The sequence below is a fragment of the Bombina bombina genome, chromosome 1 (genome assembly GCF_027579735.1).
Source record: "Bombina bombina isolate aBomBom1 chromosome 1, aBomBom1.pri, whole genome shotgun sequence".
Taxonomy (NCBI): domain Eukaryota; kingdom Metazoa; phylum Chordata; class Amphibia; order Anura; family Bombinatoridae; genus Bombina; species Bombina bombina.
Window position 1 is genome coordinate 1,540,205,690 of NC_069499.1, and position 20,795 is coordinate 1,540,226,484.

Sequence of the window (20,795 nt, forward strand, 5' to 3'; positions counted from 1 at the left end):
TAAATAGTTGGAAAAACGGCCTGGCACAAAAGGATGGCAGGCAGGAGGTAGATGCAATTCAAGGACACTAGGAGACTGATTACTGACAGTCTAAACAGTGATGATTGACAATTTTTGCAATACTGTTAACAGAAATATGATTGCTGACAACAATTGGCTAGGTGGGCCTGGCTCAAAGCAGACTGCAAGGCAGGAGGAAAGTGCTATTCAATGGCACCAGCAAACTGAGGATTCAAATCACAGCAACTATTAACAAAAATTTTAATTTTTAATTATTAGAATACTGTCACAACAAATATGATTGGTGTAAATATTTTTTAAGTAGGCCTGGCACACAGGCTTGGAAGGCTGTAGAAAAGTGCTATTCTAGGGCACGAGCAAACTGAGGATTAAGATCATCAACAATCAAGATTTTTTTAATTGTAATTAGTAACTATACTGTGACAAAAAATTAGGATTGGTGTAAATAGTTGGCAAGACGGCCTGGCACAAAAGGATGGCAGGCAGGAGGTAGATGCAATTCAAGGACACTAGGAGACTGATTACTGACAGTCTAAACAGTGATGATTGACAATTTTTGCAATACTGTTAACAGAAATATGATTGCTGACAACAATTGGCTAGGTGGGCCTGGCTCACAGCAGGCTACAAGGCAGGAGGAAAGTGCTATTCAATGGCACCAGCAAACTGATGATTCAAATCACAGCAACTATTACCAAAAAATTTAATTTTTAATTATTAGAATACTGTCACAACAAATATGATTGGTGTAAATATTTTTTAAGTAGGCCTGGCACACAGGCTTGGAAGGCTGTAGAAAAGTGCTATTCTAGGGCACGAGCAAACTGAGGATTAAGATCATCAACAATCAAGATTTTTTTAATTGTAATTAGTAACTATACTGTGACAAAAAATTAGGATTGGTGTAAATAGTTGGCAAGATGGCCTGGCACAAAAGGATGGCAGGCAGGAGGTAGATGCAATTCAAGGACACTAGGAGACTGATTACTGACAGTCTAAACAGTGATGATTGACAATTTTTGCAATACTGTTAACAGAAATATGATTGCTGACAACAATTGGCTAGGTGGGCCTGGCTCACAGCAGGCTGCAAGGCAGGAGGAAAGTGCTATTCAATGGCACCAGCAAACTGAGGATTCAAATCACAGCAACTATTACCAAAAATTTTAATTTTTAATTATTAGAATACTGTCACAACAAATATGATTGGTGTAAATATTTTTTAAGTAGGCCTGGCACACAGGCTTGGAAGGCTGTAGAAAAGTGCAATTCAAAGGCACGAGCAAACTGAGGATTAAGATCATCAACAATCAAGATTTTTTTTAATTTTAATTAGTAACTATACTGTGAGAAAAAATTAGGATTGGTGTAAATAGTTGGAAAAACGGCCTGGCACAAAAGGATGGCAGGCCGGAGGTAGATGCAATTCAAGGACACTAGGAGACTGATTACTGACAGTCTAAACAGTGATGATTGACAATTTTTGCAATACTGTTAACAGAAATATGATTGCTGACAACAATTGGCTAGGTGTGCCTGGCTCACAGCAGGCTGCAAGGCAGGAGGAAAGTGCTATTCAATGGCACCAGCAAACTGACGATTCAAATCACAGCAACTATTACCAAAAATTTTAATTTTTAATTATTAGAATACTGTCACAACAAATATGATTGGTGTAAATATTTTTTAAGTAGGCCTGGCACACAGGCTTGGAAGGCTGTAGAAAAGTGCAATTCAAAGGCACGAGCAAACTGAGGATTAAGATCAACACTAAAAAATTTTTTTATTTAAATTAATAACTATACTGTCTGTGACAACAATTATGATTGGTGTAAATAGTTGGCTAGACGGCCTGGCACAAAAGGCTGGCAGTGGCAGGCAGGAGGTAAATTAAATTCAATGGCACTAGGAGACTGAATATTTGCAGTCCAAAAAATTATGTTTTTTTTTTTTAATTACTGTTACAAGAATTGTGATTGGTGCCACTAATTGGCTACTTGGGCCTGGCAGACAGGCTGGCAGATATGAGTCGTGGATGGTAGGTAGGGCAGCAATTTAACACAGTATGCTGTGTAAGTGACAAAAACACAGGACTGATAGAAAATTAAGTTACATTACACTAGCAAAATATTTGAAAATTTTAGAATTTAACATTAAAATTATGTTAAGAAGAGCAATGCACATATGACTCTATGAGTGGTCACACTGGCTGGCTGCTACGTAGGGCAGCAATTATAACAACAGTATGCTGTGTAAGTCAGATAGACAGTTAGACACAGGCCTGATAGAAAATACAATTAGATTACACTAGCATAATAATTTAAAGACTTTTTTTTGTAAATTTTAAGAAAAAGGTTAAGCACATACATATGAGTCGTGGCTGATAGCCTTGGAAGGGCAGCTATTAAAAACAGTAGGCTCTGTAAGTCGGATACACACACGCCTGTTAGAAAATACTATTAGATTACACTAGAAAAATGATTGAAATTATTTTTTTTGGGGGGGAAATTAAAAAAAGGTTAAACACATATGAGTCGTGGCTCATAGACTAGGGAGGGCAGCAAGTAAACACAGTAGGCTCTCTATGTCAGCAAAACACACAGGCCGGATAGAAAATTATATTAGATTACACTAGCAAACAAATTTAAACTTTTTTTTTATATATTAAAATTAAGGTGAAGGAGAATAGATATGAGTGCTGGGTGGCTGCCTGGCACAGACCAATTAACCAAAAGACTGAAAAAAAGAGGTATATTAATGCTGAGTGAGCCTGACAGACACAGGCATGATAGTAAATGTAATTAGATTACACTAGCAAAATATTTTTTTTTATTTATTTTTTTTAAATTTAAAATAATGTTATAAATGGATATTAACACTGGTGGCTGCTGGCTGGCACATAGCAATAAACCAGCGTATATGCTGTGTGACACTGGCCTGATAGAAAATTAAAAAAAATTACACTAGAAAAATAATTAAATTTTTGGGTTAGTTAAATTTAAACTAATGTTGTTAGGGAGATATCAGTGGTGGCAGTAGTCACAGCATATACTGTGAGCCTTAAACACACAGCTGAAAGCCAGGCAAATGCTAATAAAAAAAAAATGGAAAAAAAACGGCACGAAATATAGCCCTAAAAAGGGCTTTTTGGGGTGCTGTGCTTGCAGCAGAGATGAGTGGAGTCCTTCTGGACTGTAAATACACTAGCCTAGCTATGTTTTTCCTATTAATGTCAGGAGCAAAAACACAACACGTCCTCTCATTAAAAAAGCAAGGTCGTTATGAGTCTAAAATGGCGGATTCCGAGTAGCTGGGAGTGTCTGTGAGGGAGTGTCTGATGTTGATTGGCTCTAATGTGTCAGGCGGCTGTGACATAAAGGGTCAAAGTTTCCACAATGATGACACATAGGGGAGGATCGAACATCGCCATGTGTTCGAACGCGAACGCGAACAAGCTATGTTCGCTGCGAACCGTTCGCGGGCGAACAGTTTGGGACATCACTACCCACAATGTCGCCGCTACTATAATAAAGTTATTAACCTCTAAAACTAAGTCTAACCCTAACCCTAACACCCCCCTAACTTAAATAGAATTTAAATTAAACAAAATAATATTCCTATAATTAAATAAATTAATCCTATTTAAAACTAAATACTTACCTATAAAATAAACCCTAATATAGCTACAATATAACTAATAGTTACATTGTAGCTATTTTAGGATTTATATTTATTTTACAGGTAACTTTGTATTTATTTTAACTAGGTACAATAGCTGTTAAATAGTTAATAACTATTTAATAGCTACCTAGTTAAAATAATTACAAAATTACCTGTAATATAAATCCTAACCTAAGTTACAAATACACCTAACACTACACTATCATTAAATTAATTAAATAAATTACCTACAATTAGCTAAACTAAAATACAATTAAATAAACTAATCTCTAATTCAAAAAACCCACTAAATTAGAGAAAATAAAAAAATATTACAAGAAGTTTAAACTAATTACACCTAATCTAAGCCCCCTAATAAAATAAAAAAGCCCCCCAAAATAATAAAATGCCCTACCCTATTCTAAATTGCAAAAGTAATCAGCTCTTTTACCAGCCCTTAAAAGGGCTTTTTGCGGGGCATTACCCCAAAGTAATCAGCTCTTTTACCTGTAAAAAAAAATACAACCCCCCCAACATTAAAACCCACCACCCACATACCCCTACTCTAACCCACCCAATCCCCACTTAAAAAAACCTAACACTAACCCCCTGAAGATCTCCCTACCTTGAGCCGTCTTCACCCAGCCAAGCCGAATTCTTCATCCAATCTGGGCAATGTGGTCCTCCATCCGAGCGAAGTCTCGATTCAAGCAGCAAAGAAGAGGTCCTCTGTCCGGGCGATGTCTTCCTCCAAGCGGCATCTTCTATCTTCTTTCTTCCGGCTCCATCTTCAGACCGCCGACGCGGAACATTGACCTTCCCCGACGGAATAACGACGAATGACGGTTCCTTTAAGGGACGTCATCCAAGATTGAATCAGCCAATCAGATTTTTCCTACCTTAATTCCGATTGGTTGATAGAATCCTATCAGCCAATCGGAATTCGAGGGACGCCATCTTGGATGATGTCCCTTAAAGGAACCGTCATTCGTCGTTAGTCCGTCGGGGAAGGTGGATGTTCCGAGTCGGCGGTCTGAAGATAGAGCCGGAAGAAAGAAGATAGAAGATGCCGCTTTGAGAAAGACATCGCCCGGATGGAGGACCTCTTCTTTGCCGCTTGGATCAAGACTTCGCCCGGATGGAGGACCACATCGCCCGGATTGGATGAAGAATTCGGCTCCGCTGGGTGAAGACGGCTCAAGGTAGGGAAATCTTCAGGGGGTTAGTGTTAGGTTTTTTTAAGGGGGGATTGGGTAGGTTAGAGTAGGGGTAGGTGGTGGGTTTTACTGTTGGGGGGGTTGTATTTTTTTTTTTACAGGTAAAAGAGCTGCTTACTTTGGGGCAATGCCCCGCAAAAAGCCCTTTTAAGGGCTGGTAAAAGAACTGATTACTTTGTAATTTAGAATAGGGTAGGACATTTTTTTTATTTTGGGGGGGTTATTATTTTATTAGGGGGCTTAGATTAGGTGTAATTAGTTTAAACTTCTTGTAATTCTTTTTTTATTTTCTGTAATTTAGTGTTTGATTTTTTTGTACTATAGTTTAGTTTATTTAATTAAATGTAATTGTAGGTAATTGTAGTTAATTTATTTAATTAATTTTATGATAGTGTAGTGTTAGCTTTAATTGTAACTTAGGTTAGGATTTATTTTACAGGTAATTTTGTAATTATTCTAACTAGGTAGCTATTAAATAGTTATTAACTATCTAATAGCTATTGTACCTAGTTAAAATAAATACAAAGTTGCCTGAAAAATAAATATAAATCCTAAAATAGCTACAATGTAACTATTAGTTATATTGTATCTATATTAGGGTTTATTTTATAGGTAAGTATTTAGTTTTAAATAGGATTCATTTATTTAATTATAGGAATATTATTTCGTTTAATTTAAATTCTATTTAATTTAGGGGGGTGTTAGGGTTAGGGTTAGACTTAGTTTTAGGGGTTAATAACTTTATTATAGTAGCGGCGACGTTGCGGGCGGGAGATTAGGGGTTAATAATTGTAGGTAGGTGGCGGCGATGTTAGGGAGGGCAGATTAGGGGTTAAAACAATTTATTATAGTGTTTGCGAGGTGGGTGTGTGGCGGTTTAAGGGTTAATACATTTATTATAGTGGCGGCGAGGTCCGGTCAGCAGATTAGGGGTTAATAAGTGTAGTTAGGTAGCAGCGACGTTGGGGGGGGCAGATTAGGGGTTAATAAATATAATATAGGTGTCGGCGATGTTAGGGGCAGCAGATTAGGGGTTCATAGCTATAATGTAGGTGGCGGAGGTGTCCGGTCGGCAGATTAGGGGTTAAATATTTTTATTATAGGGTTTGCGATGTGGGGGGGGGGCTCGGTTTTGGCGTTAGCCCATAAAGCTCTTAACTACTGACTTTTTTTGGCGGTAGGAGTCTTGTCGGTAGAGGCTCTACCGCTCACTTGTTCCAAGACTTCAAATACCAGCGTTAGGCAAATCCCATTGAAAAGATAGGATACGCAATTGACGTAAGGGGTTCTGCAGTAGCCTGGAGTCACGGAAAGAAAGTGAGCGGTAGACCCTTTCCTGGCTGACTCTAAATACCAGCGGGCGGTAAAGAGCAGCGTTAGGACCCCTTAACGCTGCTTTTGACGGCTAACGCCAAACTCTAAATCTAGCCGTATGTGTTTAACCCTCACACACACACAAACACATACGAACACACGCATACATGCACACACACACACACACAAAAACACACATTTTAAGCTACAAGACATTAACATAGGTAATATAATATGATCTTTTTTTTACAATAATTTAAAAAATTAAATATTGGTATTTTCAATGCTTGTTTATATAGATAAACATATTAAGCCCTGAATATAACGTTAAAATGTTTATTTATGCATAAATAAATATTATTGTTATGCATTATGTTTTTTTTTTAATTTCTTTTCTTTACTTGGGCGGCGCAAGCTTCAGCATAACTGCGGAAACCCGCGCCGCCCGTAATTTCACCTCACACATTGGGGTATCACATATACTGTGCCGGCAGTTCATAAAGTGCCGTAAATCGGATAAACTAGCGATGTCCAGAAAGTGGCGTAAATACACATTTCTGGAGTCGCGAGTGACTTATGGCACTTTAGAAACTGCTGGCGCCTAATAAGATACAAAAAAGTCAAATCTTCAGTAAAAGTCTAATTCGCCTCCCAAAAATAAACCCGACATGTAAAACCCCTATATCCGCAATCCCCCCACATTGCAACCAATAATAAATGTATTAACCCCTAAACTGACAACTCCCCACAACGCAATATGTCTAATTAAACTATTAACCCCTAATCCGCCATTCACACACATCACAATCTACCTAATAAAAGTATTAACCCCTAAATCCGCAAACCCCAACTTCACAAACTACCTAATGAATGTATTAACCCCTAATCTGCCATTCACCCACATCGCAAAGTACCTATTACATAAATAGACCCCTCAATGTGTTTCCTGCCTGTGGTGAGGAAGGTGCTGCTGACACACAGAAAAAGGACCCCAATCAATTAAACTACGCTTCTTTTACTTCCCTTCCTACCTGAGATTTACCATGTGGCTTTTTTAAAGGGATACTAAACCCATTTTTTTTATTTCATGATTCATGATTCAGATAGAGCATGAAATTTTAAGCAACTTTCTAGTTTACTCCTATTATCATTTTTTCTTCGTTATCTAGTTTTGGGGGGCTTTTTCTATTTTCATAGGGATTAGTTTTTTTTTATTTTTGATAATTTGGTTTATTATTCTATGTAATATTAGACTTTTTAATTTTTTGTAATCTTAGATTAATTTAGTTTTTTTTTTAAGTAATGTTAGTTATTTTATTTTAATTGTTTGTAATTTAGTATTTTTTAATTTAGGTAATTGATGTTAATTTAGGGGGTGTTAGGTTAGGGGGTGTTAGGTTAGGGGGCTGAGTAATTTAATTAGTTATTTGCATTTTGGGGGTTTGGCAGATTAGGGGTTAATAGATTTATTAGGATTATTGCGTTGTGTGGGTTTGGCGGATTAGGGGTTAATGGTTTTATTAGGTTTATTGCGATGTGGGTTAATGGCGGATTAGGGGTTAATACATTTATTAGGTTTATTGCGTTGTGGGTTAATGGCAGATTAGGGGTTAATAGTTTTATTAGGTTTATTGCAATGTGGGTTAATGGTGGATAAGGGATTAATACATTTATTAGGTTAATTGTGATGTGGGTTAATGGTGGATTAGGGGTTAATACATTTATTAGTTTTTTTGCGATGTGGGTTAATGGCAGATTAGGGGTTAATACATTTATTAGGTTTATTGCAATGTGGGTTAATGGTGGATTAGTGGTTAATATACTTTATTAATTATTGCGATGGGGGATTGCGGTTGACAGGTAGATAGATATTGCGCATGCGTTAGGTGTTAGTTTATATTTTAAGGCAGTTACAGTAGTTACGGTGCTCACATTTTCAGCGCCTGCCTATGTGTGGCAAGGTGAAAATGGAGTAAAATGTTTCTATTTTCGCAGCGTAAGTCCTTGCGCTGAATAAGTGATACCGATTTGTGACGCGGTTCTATGTTAGCTTGTGGGAGTAAAAATAGCGGCCGATGGGTCAAATATAAGCGCCGCATTTATATGCAGCACCGTATATGTCAGCTGTTCCCCTGCTTTGCAAACAGCCTGATTTTAAAGCATATCTACCCAAGCCTTGCAAGAAAATACAGAACTTATCTCAGCTGTTCCCCTGCTTTTCAAACAGCCTGATTTTAAAGCATATCTACCCAAGCCTTGCAAGAAATTACAGAACTTATCTCAGCTAATCCCCTGCTTTGCAAACAGCCTGATTTTAAAGCATATCTACCCAAGCCTTGCAAGAAAATACAGAACTTATCTCAGCTGTTCCCCTGCTTTGTAAACAGCCTGATTTTAAAGTATATCTACCCAAGCCTTGCACGAAAATACAGAACTTATCTCAGCTGTTCCCCTGCTTTGCAAACAGCCTGATTTTAAAGCATATCTACCCAAGCCTTGCAAGAAAATGCAGAACTTATCTCAGCTGTTCCCCTGCTTTGCAAACAGCCTTATTTTAAAGCATATCTACCCAAGCCTTGCAAGAAATTACAGAACTTATCTCAGCTGTTCCCCTGCTTTTCAAACAGCCTGATTTTAAAGCATATCTACCCAAGCCTTGCAAGAAAATACATAACTTATCTCAGCTGTTCCCCTGCTTTTCAAACAGCCTGATTTTAAAGCATATCTACCCAAGCCTTGCAAGAAAATACAGAACTTATCTCAGCTAATCCCCTGCTTTGCAAACAGGTAGCTTCTGGAAAATAGTTTCCCTCCCACCCCGCCCCTCACCCCACACCCCGCCCCTCACCCCAAACGCCCCAGGCTCATTTCTTCATTTATAGATAGTCTCCCACACTACTTTCATTCTCCTTAAATGACAGCTGCAAGCACTGATCAGCACATCCTTTTACTTAACCCTATAGAATACATACCCTCTCTTCCTACAAATAGCTATATATCACACATCAATAATGTATATACTTGATATTTTTTTTTATCTACACACCTCATACCACTAACATGAATCCAAATATGACCATACTGTTATTCATGATAACCCTTTTCTCACTCCAATTTTGTTCACATAATAACCGCCATAAGCACACACCTCTAACTGGAAAACAAATTATCACACACCATGGCCTGCTCTGTTGCTGTAACTTATCTGCTGAGTGCTGGTGGAGGGTTATAAAAAATAACCCTCCTACCCCCACCTCACAAAATTATAAAGTATCACATTCACTATATGGCCAAACAAAAATTATTTCCAAATTCCTATTCCTTATGTTACTTGCCCTTGCAAATGATGTAGAGTCTATCCCTGGTCCCCTAACAAATACCATTCCTAGCCTTCCAGCTAAAAAAGGCATCCCCTTTGTGCACTGTAATATCCTCAGCTTGCTACCAAAAATGGATGCACTGCAAGCTTGGTGTTTACCATACAAGCCCAAAATCATTGTGATCTTTGAATCGTGGCTAACCGCAAAAATACCTGACTCTGCCATTGCAATACATGGATATTCATGCCATAGAAATGATAGAGCATTTACAAAAATCTAGCTCTCCTGCCATCTTTGATTTCCTTTCTGGCACAATTGAGATCCCATGCAGTAAATCAATAATTGTTGCAGGGATCTACCGCCCACCTAGCTCCCCTGTACATTCCCTTTCTGACATAGCACATCTCCTTAGTGAAACCATAGCTCAAAACCCAAAAAGTGAAATTTTGTTTTTTGGAGATTTTAATATTGATTGGCTGAATCCAAAAAATAATAGTTGTCGCTCGCTGTTTAAATCTTTGCAGCTAACGCAATTAATCTCCTCCCCAACTCACATAAACATCAAAAGCCCTAATCACACCATGCTTGACTGGATTATCTCCACTTCTCCCACCCGAATTCAGGAGGTAGGTGTTCTCCCTAACAATTTCAGTGACCACTGCCTAGTGTACTGCGTGCGCAAAATAAAGGCAACTAAATCCTCTCCCAAGGTTAAAATCACCAGGTCCTTCAAAAAATGTAATCTTCAATCATTTCTAAATGACATCAAGAACCTCCCCTGGCACAGATTTAACCTCATCCCAGATCTAGATTCTGCAGTTGAATTCTTCCAGTCTGAATTCCTACAAGTTTTGAATTTGCATGCCCTGCTGCTTAAGGTGAGAGTAAAAGGAGCACACTTAAATTGGATCACAGCTGACCTCATTCAAATGTACCAGTTCCGGGATTCATTGTGGTCAAAGTTCAAGCATACAGACTCTATGAACGATCACTGTGTATATAGACAATGGCGAAATATATGCACTAAACAAACAAAATTGGCCAAGGCCCAATATTTCTGTGAAAATCTGAACAATAACATATCAAACCCTAGAAAGTTTTGGAAACTCATAAACAACTTTCAAAATCCACCAATCCGCTCCCAACCCCCCACTGTCAATGTGGACAACCAAACCCTGCAACTACCCTTAGAAGTAGCAAATGCCTTTAATAGTTATTTTGTCGGATGCTCCACCACATTTACACAATTACACAAATTACAAAATTCCCATCTATGCATCAAAACAAAATCCAATTGCACGCTGACCGCAGTCCACTCTTTAAAATACTTGGGTATGTTGTTAGACCCCAATCTATCTTTTGGCCTCCACATAGAAAAACTTGCATCTAAACTTTATCCAAAACTAAGTGCCCTGTACAGAAAAAAATCCTGCCTCAGCCCTACAGTAAAGGAAAAGATTGTACAGCAAATGCTGATGCCTATCATGGATTACGGGGACGTAGTTTATGCACCTGCATCGCAAACTCACCTTAAAAAACGTAATACATTGTATAACTCGTTCTGCCGCTTTGTGCTACAATGTAACTACATGACCCACCATTGTGACATGCTAAAAGAACTAAACTGGCTGTCGCTGGAACCAGACGCTCCCTCCATCTGCCTTGTGTTTAAGAGCCTTTCTGGGAAGCTCCCACCCTACCTTAGCAGAATGCTCTCCCCGGCTATTCCCACCCCCTATAACCTCCGATACCAATACCATCACAATATTTAACTTGCCTCAATACAAAAAGAAAGCAGCTCGATCCTCATTTTCCTACAGAGCACCACAATTATGGAATGACCTCCCGCAAACTTTCAAACCTTCTCCAAGCCTAATATCCTTTAAGAGATCCCTCTCTACATATCTCAAAACAGAATGCACCTGTCATGGTTGATTAAATATTTCCTAACTGTTCTATGTTAAATTATTTGCATATATTGTGTATTATTATTGTTTTTGTATTTTATTGTACCCTATTGTATCAATGCAATGTCTTGTGGACCCAGGACATACTTGAAAACGAGAGAAATCTCAATGTATCCTTCTTGGTAAAATATTTTATAAATAAATAAATAAATAAATATGTGATACCAAAACTGCAGGCGATGCTGCTTTTGTCATCTTGCCATTTAAAGTTTGCTGCCCCCACGTTAAAGTTGTGTATAAATACTTTCTAGCTTTTAAGAAGAAATCAGTCAATTGAGTTTTTTTTAAATTGAATTTTAATAACATTTATGTAAAAGTAAATTAGCTGATGTCTGTATGAAACTGCATTTACTGAAAAAAAAAAACATTGATGGCTCTTGTATCAAATTTTACACAATCATACTGAAATTATTAGCAAATGTGCTGTTTTGATTTCCTGCATACTCTTGAAAAAAAACATACAATTGTTGATGCAGGAGTTTTTTTAGATTAACATTCAGCATTACCAACCTGATTTGTTTTGAAACATCTCATCTCTGGGTTAAACCAGCTTTTTAATCTTTTGCATGTATTGTATTTAAAAATAGCTTTCATTATTCTTCTTTTAATTGTCTGCTCAAATCATGTTCTTTCATCAGTTCAGACACTTGCAGAGAATACTTTTAAATAGTAGAAAATTAAAACAAGGCTTATTTTTGTGTTACCAGATCCCAGATCTAATAAATGAGCACTTTCCACATTTAGGGGCCCATTTATCAAGCTCTGTATGGTGCTTGAGGGCCCGTGTTTCTGGTGAGCCTTTAGACATCGCCGCAATTCAACCCGATTGAATACGATCGGGTTGATTGAAACCCCCCTGCTAGAAAAAGTGATACAGTATCAGATGTGTCTGTAGTTGAGAACTTAGGGTCCAGTGAACATCAATCTGTTTGGTTTAGTATTCACATGCAGGCACTGTCCACCCAGGCTAAAGCAAAAGTCGTAGACTTTAGGAAAACTGATTTTTCATACAAGAATAATAGCTGAACAACTACTTAAAAGAGTAATATAAATAAGAAACAACAAAAAGGGCGCCACATGGCCAAGTATCATCTATAATAAAGTAACTAATAAAGAAAAATTTAACACACAATTATAGTGGCACTTTGTGACAGGTGTTCAAAGCCAAAGCTGGAACTTCTCAGCCATTCAGCTGACGGACAGCCCCCAGTTACAGGAACCTCGATGAAGGGTACATAGCTACCAGGGTTCCAGGAAGCAGGATAAGAGGTGCACAGCTCCAGGCTTTCAACGTGTGGTAAGTCCAAACAGCATAACACGCATACATACTTCAAAATATTTATTAAAATCAAGTAAAACAAGCTACACGTTTTCAGATCATAAAAAGCAATTCCTCTGTTACAGGGAACATCCTTGGTACTAACAATTGGGAAGTCTTTGTGCCTTTGATGGACTGAGATTCAAATTTCCTCTATATACTACTAATTCTATATAAGGATTTTACTGGGACTTTATGTTAACTATTTTTGGGGTTATTGATTCATTTTTGTTTCATCATTTGTGCTTGGAGGTCTCCCCTTGTGTATACTTAAAAGGGTAATGTTGCAATTGTTAGCTGTATAAACATGTTTTCCTCTGAGGTTTTTTTCTTTTCTCTTTTTTTGTTATGAGCTTTTAAGAAATCATCACCTGTGCTGCTCTGCTTATTTAACAGCTAGAAACTGAAGTAATCAGTGCACTCTCAGGAGCCGATTTATCAAGCTCCGAATGGAACTTGATGCCCCTATTTCCATGCGAGCCTTCAGGGTCGGCGGAAACAGAAGTTATGAAGCAGCTGTCTAAAGACCGCTGCTCCATAAACTTGTCCGACTGCTCTGAGGCCACGGACAGAAATCAACCCAATCGAATACGATCGGGTTGATTGACACTCCCTACTAGTGACCGATTGACCGCAAATCTGCAGGGGGCAGCATTGCACCAGCAGATCACAAGAAACTGCTGGTGAATGATAAATGCTGGCAGCGTATGCTCTCGGCATTTATCGATGTGCAGCGGACATGATACGCTACATCGTATCATGTTCGCTCGCACTTACATAAATAGACCCCTCAATGTGTTTCCTGCCTGTGGTGAGGAAGGTGCTGCTGACACACAGAAAAAGGACCCCAATCAATTAAACTTCTTTTACTTCCCTTCCTACCTGAGATTTACCATGTGGCTTTTTTAAAGGGATACTAAACCCATTTTTTTTATTTCATGATTCATGATTCAGATAGAGCATGAAATTTTAAGCAACTTTCTAGTTTACTCCTATTATCATTTTTTCTTCGTTCTCTAGTTATATTTATTTGAAAAAGCAGGAATGAAAGCTTAGGAGCCGGCCCATTTTAGATTCAGCACCTGGGTATTGCTTGATGATTGGTAGCTAAATGTAGCCATATTTTTTTATTTTTTCTAGTGTGCATGATGTTGGTTGAGTGAGTGAATGATTGCGGCCTCTGCATTCTATGCATTAACAATATTCTACATGATAAAAAATTTTCTTTCATGATTCAGATAGAGCATGCTATTTTAAGCAACTTTCTAATTTACTCCTATTATCAAATTTTCTTTATTCTCTAGGTATCTTTATTTGAAATGCAAGAATGTAAGTTTATATGCCGGCCCATTTTTGGTGAACAACCTGGATTGTTCTTGCTGATTGGTGGATCAATTCACTCACCAATAAACAAGTGCTGTCCAGGGTCCTGAACCCAAAACAATTGTTTAGATGCCTTCTTTTTCAAATAAAGATAGCAAGAGAACGAAGAAAAATTTATAATAGGAGTAAATTAGAAAGTTGCTTAAAATTGCATGCTCTATCTGAATCATGAAAGAAAAAAAATGGGTTCAGTGTCCCTTTAATACATATTTGACTTATTGTAGTGTTCAGATCTTTTGGATTTCTTTTGTATGTGTTTAGGGTGGTTGGACTATATCCTATCCTGGGCACACATTTATGTAGATATATTATATATTGATGGTGCTGTATATTGTTATATATAAAATGACTTCAGTGTCCCTTTATTGATTATCTGATTAAGTTACTTGAGACATAAAAACAAAATAATGCAGAAAAAATTGAACTATTTATTCAGCCATTGTAATGTTACAGTGATGCTCCATCTCAGGAATCTTGCTTCTTACATTTATGGTCCAGGATCCCATTCTTCCTTTGCAAATATCCCTCGTTGTCGTTTGTAATAAATATACAACAGAACTTACAATGTTTAAGGACTAACCGTGTTCTATTGGTTGAATGGACCAGGATTTTCATTAGAGCATTCTTTACCTCTCTGTTCCTTAGACTGTATATTGCAGGGTTTAACATGGGAGTGACTGCTGTGTACAATACAGAGAACAAGTTGTCCAGCTCTTCTGTTTGTTTAAATAGTGACTTCAAATACACACACATAAGTGTCCCATAGAAAATAAAAAGGACCGTGAGATGCGATGTGCAGGTAGAGAAAGCTTTTCTCCTACTATCGTTGGATTTCATACTCAAGACGCTGCCTATAATTTTTATATAAGACACTAGAGTCAATAGAAATGGTAAGAATCCAAGTAAAATTGTCTCTAAAAAAAATATTATGGAAAATCTTATATCAGGACAGGTGATTTTTGCCAGAGCCTTACCATCACAATAGAACTGGTGAATATTAGTAGACTTACACAAAGGTAAAGATGATATCAAACTAGTAAGAAAAAATGCATTTACGCATCCGGTTATCCAAATGCCTATCAACAGCAGTACACATTTGTCTTTATTCATAATACGGTGGTAATTTAAGGGGTTACAAATAGCAACATAGCAGTCATAAGCCATAGAAGGTAACAGTAAGGTTATTGTGGTAGCCATGAGTATAAAAAAACTCATCTGGGTAAAGCATTGTATGGGAGTTATTGAATTATTGCCAGATAGCAAAATGTAAATGAGTTTAGGAAGTGTCACTGTGGTGGAACAGATGTCTTCAACGGACAGATTACAGAGGAAGAAATACATGGGTGTATGTAAATGAGTATCCATAAATATGACTATAATTATTGCTAAGTTCCATAGTATTCCAATAAAATACAATGAGAAAAAGACAACTGAGAGAAATGGATGGAATTTCTCACTAGATGAAAATGCTAAAAAATGGAAGTCTTTATTAGATGTCTGGTTATCCATAAAATTGATTGGTTGCTGTAGAGGGAAAATAAATGTCTTATTTATTAGTATTAAATACACATTTTACAAATAATTTTATTTTTTATTTTGCTCGCTTTTCCTGCAATGTATTAACCTCAAGAGAAAGTACAGAATACAGTACAATTCCAACCTAGCGACATACTACATTGTCATTGGTTGATCAAGGTCTGAGTTAATATATTTCTGTCCTCAATTGGCTGCAGCAGGCAAACTCAGATAAACATATTCAAAAGGCCTTATAAGGAGTATATCTATGGACTTCAAAATACTGCAAATGTTATGTCTAAAATGCTATACTTTAGTTTGCACAACTATATTTTGCAATGCAGTAGGTAATTGCTGATATATTTACTATATGTAAACAATAGTCTATATTTATAGGCACTTATTAAGCTGTTGAGGCTCTCGGTGCTAAGGAGAGATCATGTTTGAAATAGAGGCTCATTATACCTAGGTGGTCACCAGTGGATGTCCCTTGCATTAACATCTATAGTTGTGTTAAATGGCGTCATATATACAATTCAGTGCAATACAGTTGTGTTTAATGACTCGTGCACGACAAACAGTGAAAGTAGTTCTATGCTGTGGAAAGCTAACAGATGCAAGATTTAAGCAGATCTACTGATTTACTCTGAGGAGGGTCAGTTACAAAATTCTTTGAATTTTCAAGCAGCAAAGTTGAGGTGAATTTTGTTTAGCAAGATATTTGTTTCACAAGTGGACTTCAATGGCCCTTCAAATAATAGCATATGGCTACATTTATCAAGAAAACAAAAAAAAAATGTTTTATAACCCCAATTCTGAAAAAGTTGGGACAGTATGAAAAGTGAAAAACAAAAAGAGTCATTTGAAAATTCAATTTACCCTGCACTATATTGAAAACACATTATTAACACATTATTTGATGTTTTACTTTGTGAATTTAATGTATTTTTGAAAATATACACTAATTTCTAATCTGATGACTGCAACATGTTCCAAAAAAGTTGGGACAGGGGCAATTTAGGACTTATAGTGATGTGACAAGTTGAAAAAAGAAGGTGATGTGAAACAGGTGAGGCAATTGTGTAATCATAGTATATAAGGAGCCTCCAAAAAAGGCCTAGTCCTTCAAGAGCAAAGCTCCCAATCTGCCAGCACATGCATCAGCGAATAATCCAAAACTTTGAGAACAATATTCCCCAAAGACAAATCGGTAGGATTTGGGGAATTTCACATTCTACAGTGCAAAATATATTAAAAAGATTCAAGGAATCTGATCAAATCTTGGTGCATAAAGGGCAAGGCCGAAAACCACTTCTGAATGCGCGTGATCTCCGATCCCTCAGATGTCACTATCTTAAAAACTGTCATAAGTCTGTAATGGATATCCTGACTAGTGATGTCCCGAATTGTTCGCCCGCGAACGGTTCACAGCAAACATAGCTTGTTCGCGTTCGCGTTTGTGGGCGAACACATGGCGATGTTCGATCCGCCCCTATGTGTCATCATTGTGGAAACTTTGACCCTTTATGTCACAGCCGCCTGACACATTAGAGCCAATCAACATCAGACACTCCCTCACAGACCCTCCCAGCTACTCGGAATCCGTCATTTTAGACTCATAACGACCTTGCTTTCTTAATGAGAGGACGTGTTGTGTTTTTGCTCCTGACATTAATAGGAAAAACATAGCTAGGCTAGTGTATTTACAGTCCAGAAGGACTCCACTCATCTCTGCTGCAAGCACAGCACCCCAAAAAGCCCTTTTTAGGGCTATATTTCGTGCCGTTTTATTTTTTTTTTTTTTTTTCGTTTTTTTTTATTAGCATTTGCCTGGCTTTCAGGCTGTGTGTTTAAGGCTCACAGCATATGCTGTGATTACTGCCACCACTGATATCTCCCTAACAACATTAGTTTAAATTTAACTAACCAAAAAATTTAATTATTTTTCTAGTGTAATTTTTTTTCATTTTCTATCAGGCCAGTGTCACACAGCATATACTCTGGTTCATTGCTCTGTGCCAGCCAGTAGCCACCAGTGTTAATATCCGTTTATAACATTATTTTTAATTTAAAAAAAAAAAAAAAAAAACAACATTTTGCTAGTGTAATCTAATTACATTTACTATCAGGCCTGTGTCTGTCAGGCTCACTCAGCATTAATATACCTCATTTTTTTTCAGTCTTTTGGTTAATTGGTCTGTGCCAGGCAGCCACCCAGCACTCATATCTATTCTTCTTCACCTTAATTTTAATATAAAAAAAAAAGTTTAAATTTGTTTGCTAGTGTAATCTAATATAATTTTCTATCCGGCCTGTGTGTTTTGCTGTCATACAGAGCCTACTGTGTTTACTTGCTGCCCTCCCTAGTCTATGAGCCACGACTCATATGTGTTTAACCTTTTTTCAATTCCCCCCACCCAAAAAATAATTTCAATCATTTTTCTAGTGTAATATAATAGTATTTTCTATCAGGCGTGTGTGTATCCGACTTACAGAGCCTACTGTTTTTAATAGCTGCCCTTCCAAGGCTATCAGCCACGACTCATATGTATGTGCTTAACCTTTTTCTTTAAATTTCCAAAAAAAAGTCTTTAAATCATTATGCTAGATTAATGTAATTGTATTTTCTATCAGGCCTGTGTCTAACTGTCTATCTGACTTACACAGCATACTGTTGTTAATTGCTGCCCTACGTAGCAGCCAGCCAGTGCGACCACTCTTATAGAGTCATATGTGCATTGCACTTCTTAACATAATTTTAATATTAAAATCTAAAATTTTAAAATATTTTGCTAGTGTAATCTAACTTAATTTTCTATCAGGCCTGTGTTTTTGTCACTTACACAGCATACTGTGTTAAATTGCTGCCCTACCTACCATCCACGACTCATATATGCCAGCCTGTGTGCCAGGCCCAACTAGCCAATTAGTGGCACCAATCACAATTCTTGTAACAGTATATAAAAAAATAAAAATCATAATTTTTTGGACTGCAAATATTCAGTCTCCTAGTGCCCTTGAATTGCATTTACCTCCTGCCTGCCACTGCCAGCCTTTTGTGCCAGGCCGTCTAGCCAACTATTTAAACCAATCATAATTGTTGTCACAGACAGTATAGTTACTAATTAAAATTTAAAAAAATTTGATTGTTGATCTTAATCCTCAGTTTGCTCGTGCCCTAGAATTGCACTTTTCTACTGCCTTCCAAGCCTGTGTGCCAGGCCTACTTGAAAAATATTTACATCAATCATATTTGTTGTGACAGTATTCTTAATAATTAAAAATTAAAATTGTTGGTAATAGTTGTTGAGAATCCTCAGTTTGCTGGTGCCATTGAATAGCACTTTCCTGCTGCCTTGCAGCCTGCTGTGAGCCAGGCCCACCTAGCCAATTGTTGCCAGCAATCATATTTCTTTAACAGTATTACAAAAATTGTCAATCATCACTGTTTTTACTGTCAGTAATCAGTCTCCTAGTGTCCTTGAATTGCATCTACCTCCTGCCTGCCAGCCTTTTGTGCCAGGCCGTCTTGCCAACTATTTACACCAATCATAATTTTTGGTCACAGCATAGTTACTAATTAAAATTAAAAAATTCTTGATTGTTGATGATCGTAATCCTCAGTTTGCTCGTGCACTAGAATTGCACTTTTCTACTGCCTTCCAAGCCTGTGTGCCAGGCCTACTTGAAAAATATTTACACCAATCATATTTGTTGTGACAGTATTCTTAGTAATTAAAAATTTAAATTTTTCTTAATAGTTGTTGTGAATCCTCAGTTTGCTGGTGCCAGTGAATAGCACTTTTCTCCTGCCTTGCAGCCTGCTGTGTGCCCGGCCCACCTAGCCAATTATTGCCAGCAATCATATTTCTTTTAACAGTATTGCAAAAATTGTCAATCATCACGGTTTTGACTGTCAGTAATCAGTCTCCTAGTGTCCTTGAATTGCATTTACCTCCTGCCTGCCAGCCTTTTGTGCCAGGCCGTATTGCCAAATATTTAAACCAATCATAATTGTTGTCACAGTATAGTTACTAATTAAAATTAAAAAATTCTTGATTGTTGATGATCTTAATCCTCAGTTTGCTCATGCCCTAGAATTGCACTTTTTTACCTCCTTGCAAGACTGTGTGCCAGGCCTACTTGAAAAAATATTTACACCAATCATATTTGTTGTGACAGTATTCTTAATAATTAAAAATTAAAATTTTTGTTAATAGTTGTTGTGAATCCTCAGTTTGCTGGTGCCATTGAATAGCACTTTCCTCCTGCCTTGCAGCCTGCTGTGAGCCAGGCCCACCTAGCCATTTGTTACCAGCAATCATATTTCTTTTAACAGTATTGCAAAAATTGTCAATCATCACTGTTTTGACTGTCAGTAATCAGTCTCCTAGTGTCCTTGAATTGCATCTACCTCCTGCCTGCCATCCTTTTGTGCCAGGCCGTCTTGCCAACTATTTACACCAATCATAATTTTTGGTCACAGTATAGTTACTAATTAAAATTAAAAAATTCTTGATTGTTGATGATCTTAATCCTCAGTTTGCTAGTGCCCTAGAATTGCACTTTTCTACAGCCTTCCAAGCCTGTGTGCCAGGCCTACTTGAAAAATATTTACACCAATCATATTTGTTGTGACAGTATTCTTAATAATTAAAAATTTAAATTTTTGTTAATAGTTGTTGTGAATCGTCAGTTTGCTGGTGCCATTGAATAGCACTTTCCTCCTGCCTTGCAGCCTGCTGTGAGCCAGGCCCACCTAGCCATTTGTTGCCAGCAATCATATTTCTTTTAACAGCATTGCAAAAATTGTCAATAATCACTGTTTTGACTGTCAGTAATCAGTCTCTTAGTGTCCTTGAATTGCATCTCCTGCCTGCCAGCCATTTGTGCCAGGCTGTCTTGCCAACTATTTACACCAATCATAATGATTGGTCACAGTATAGTTACTAATTAAAATTTAAAAAATCTTGATTGTTGATGATCTTAATCCTCAGTTTGCTCGTGCCCTAGAATTGCACTTTTCTACTGCCTTCCAAGCCTGTGTGCCAGGCCTACTTAAAAAATATTTACAGCAATC

The 20,795-nt window shown here is 37.4% G+C and overlaps 1 protein-coding gene across 1 annotated transcript; it reads right to left on the reverse strand.

Annotated features, from left to right (window-relative positions):
* Positions 1-14,665: 14,665 nt before the first annotated feature.
* Positions 14,666-15,709, reverse strand: LOC128667051 (olfactory receptor-like protein OLF4). The gene has a single exon (XM_053721936.1). It carries the CDS (start codon positions 15,707-15,709, stop codon positions 14,666-14,668), a length of 1,044 nt encoding a protein of 347 aa, XP_053577911.1.
* Between the last annotated feature and the right edge of the window lie 5,086 nt (positions 15,710-20,795).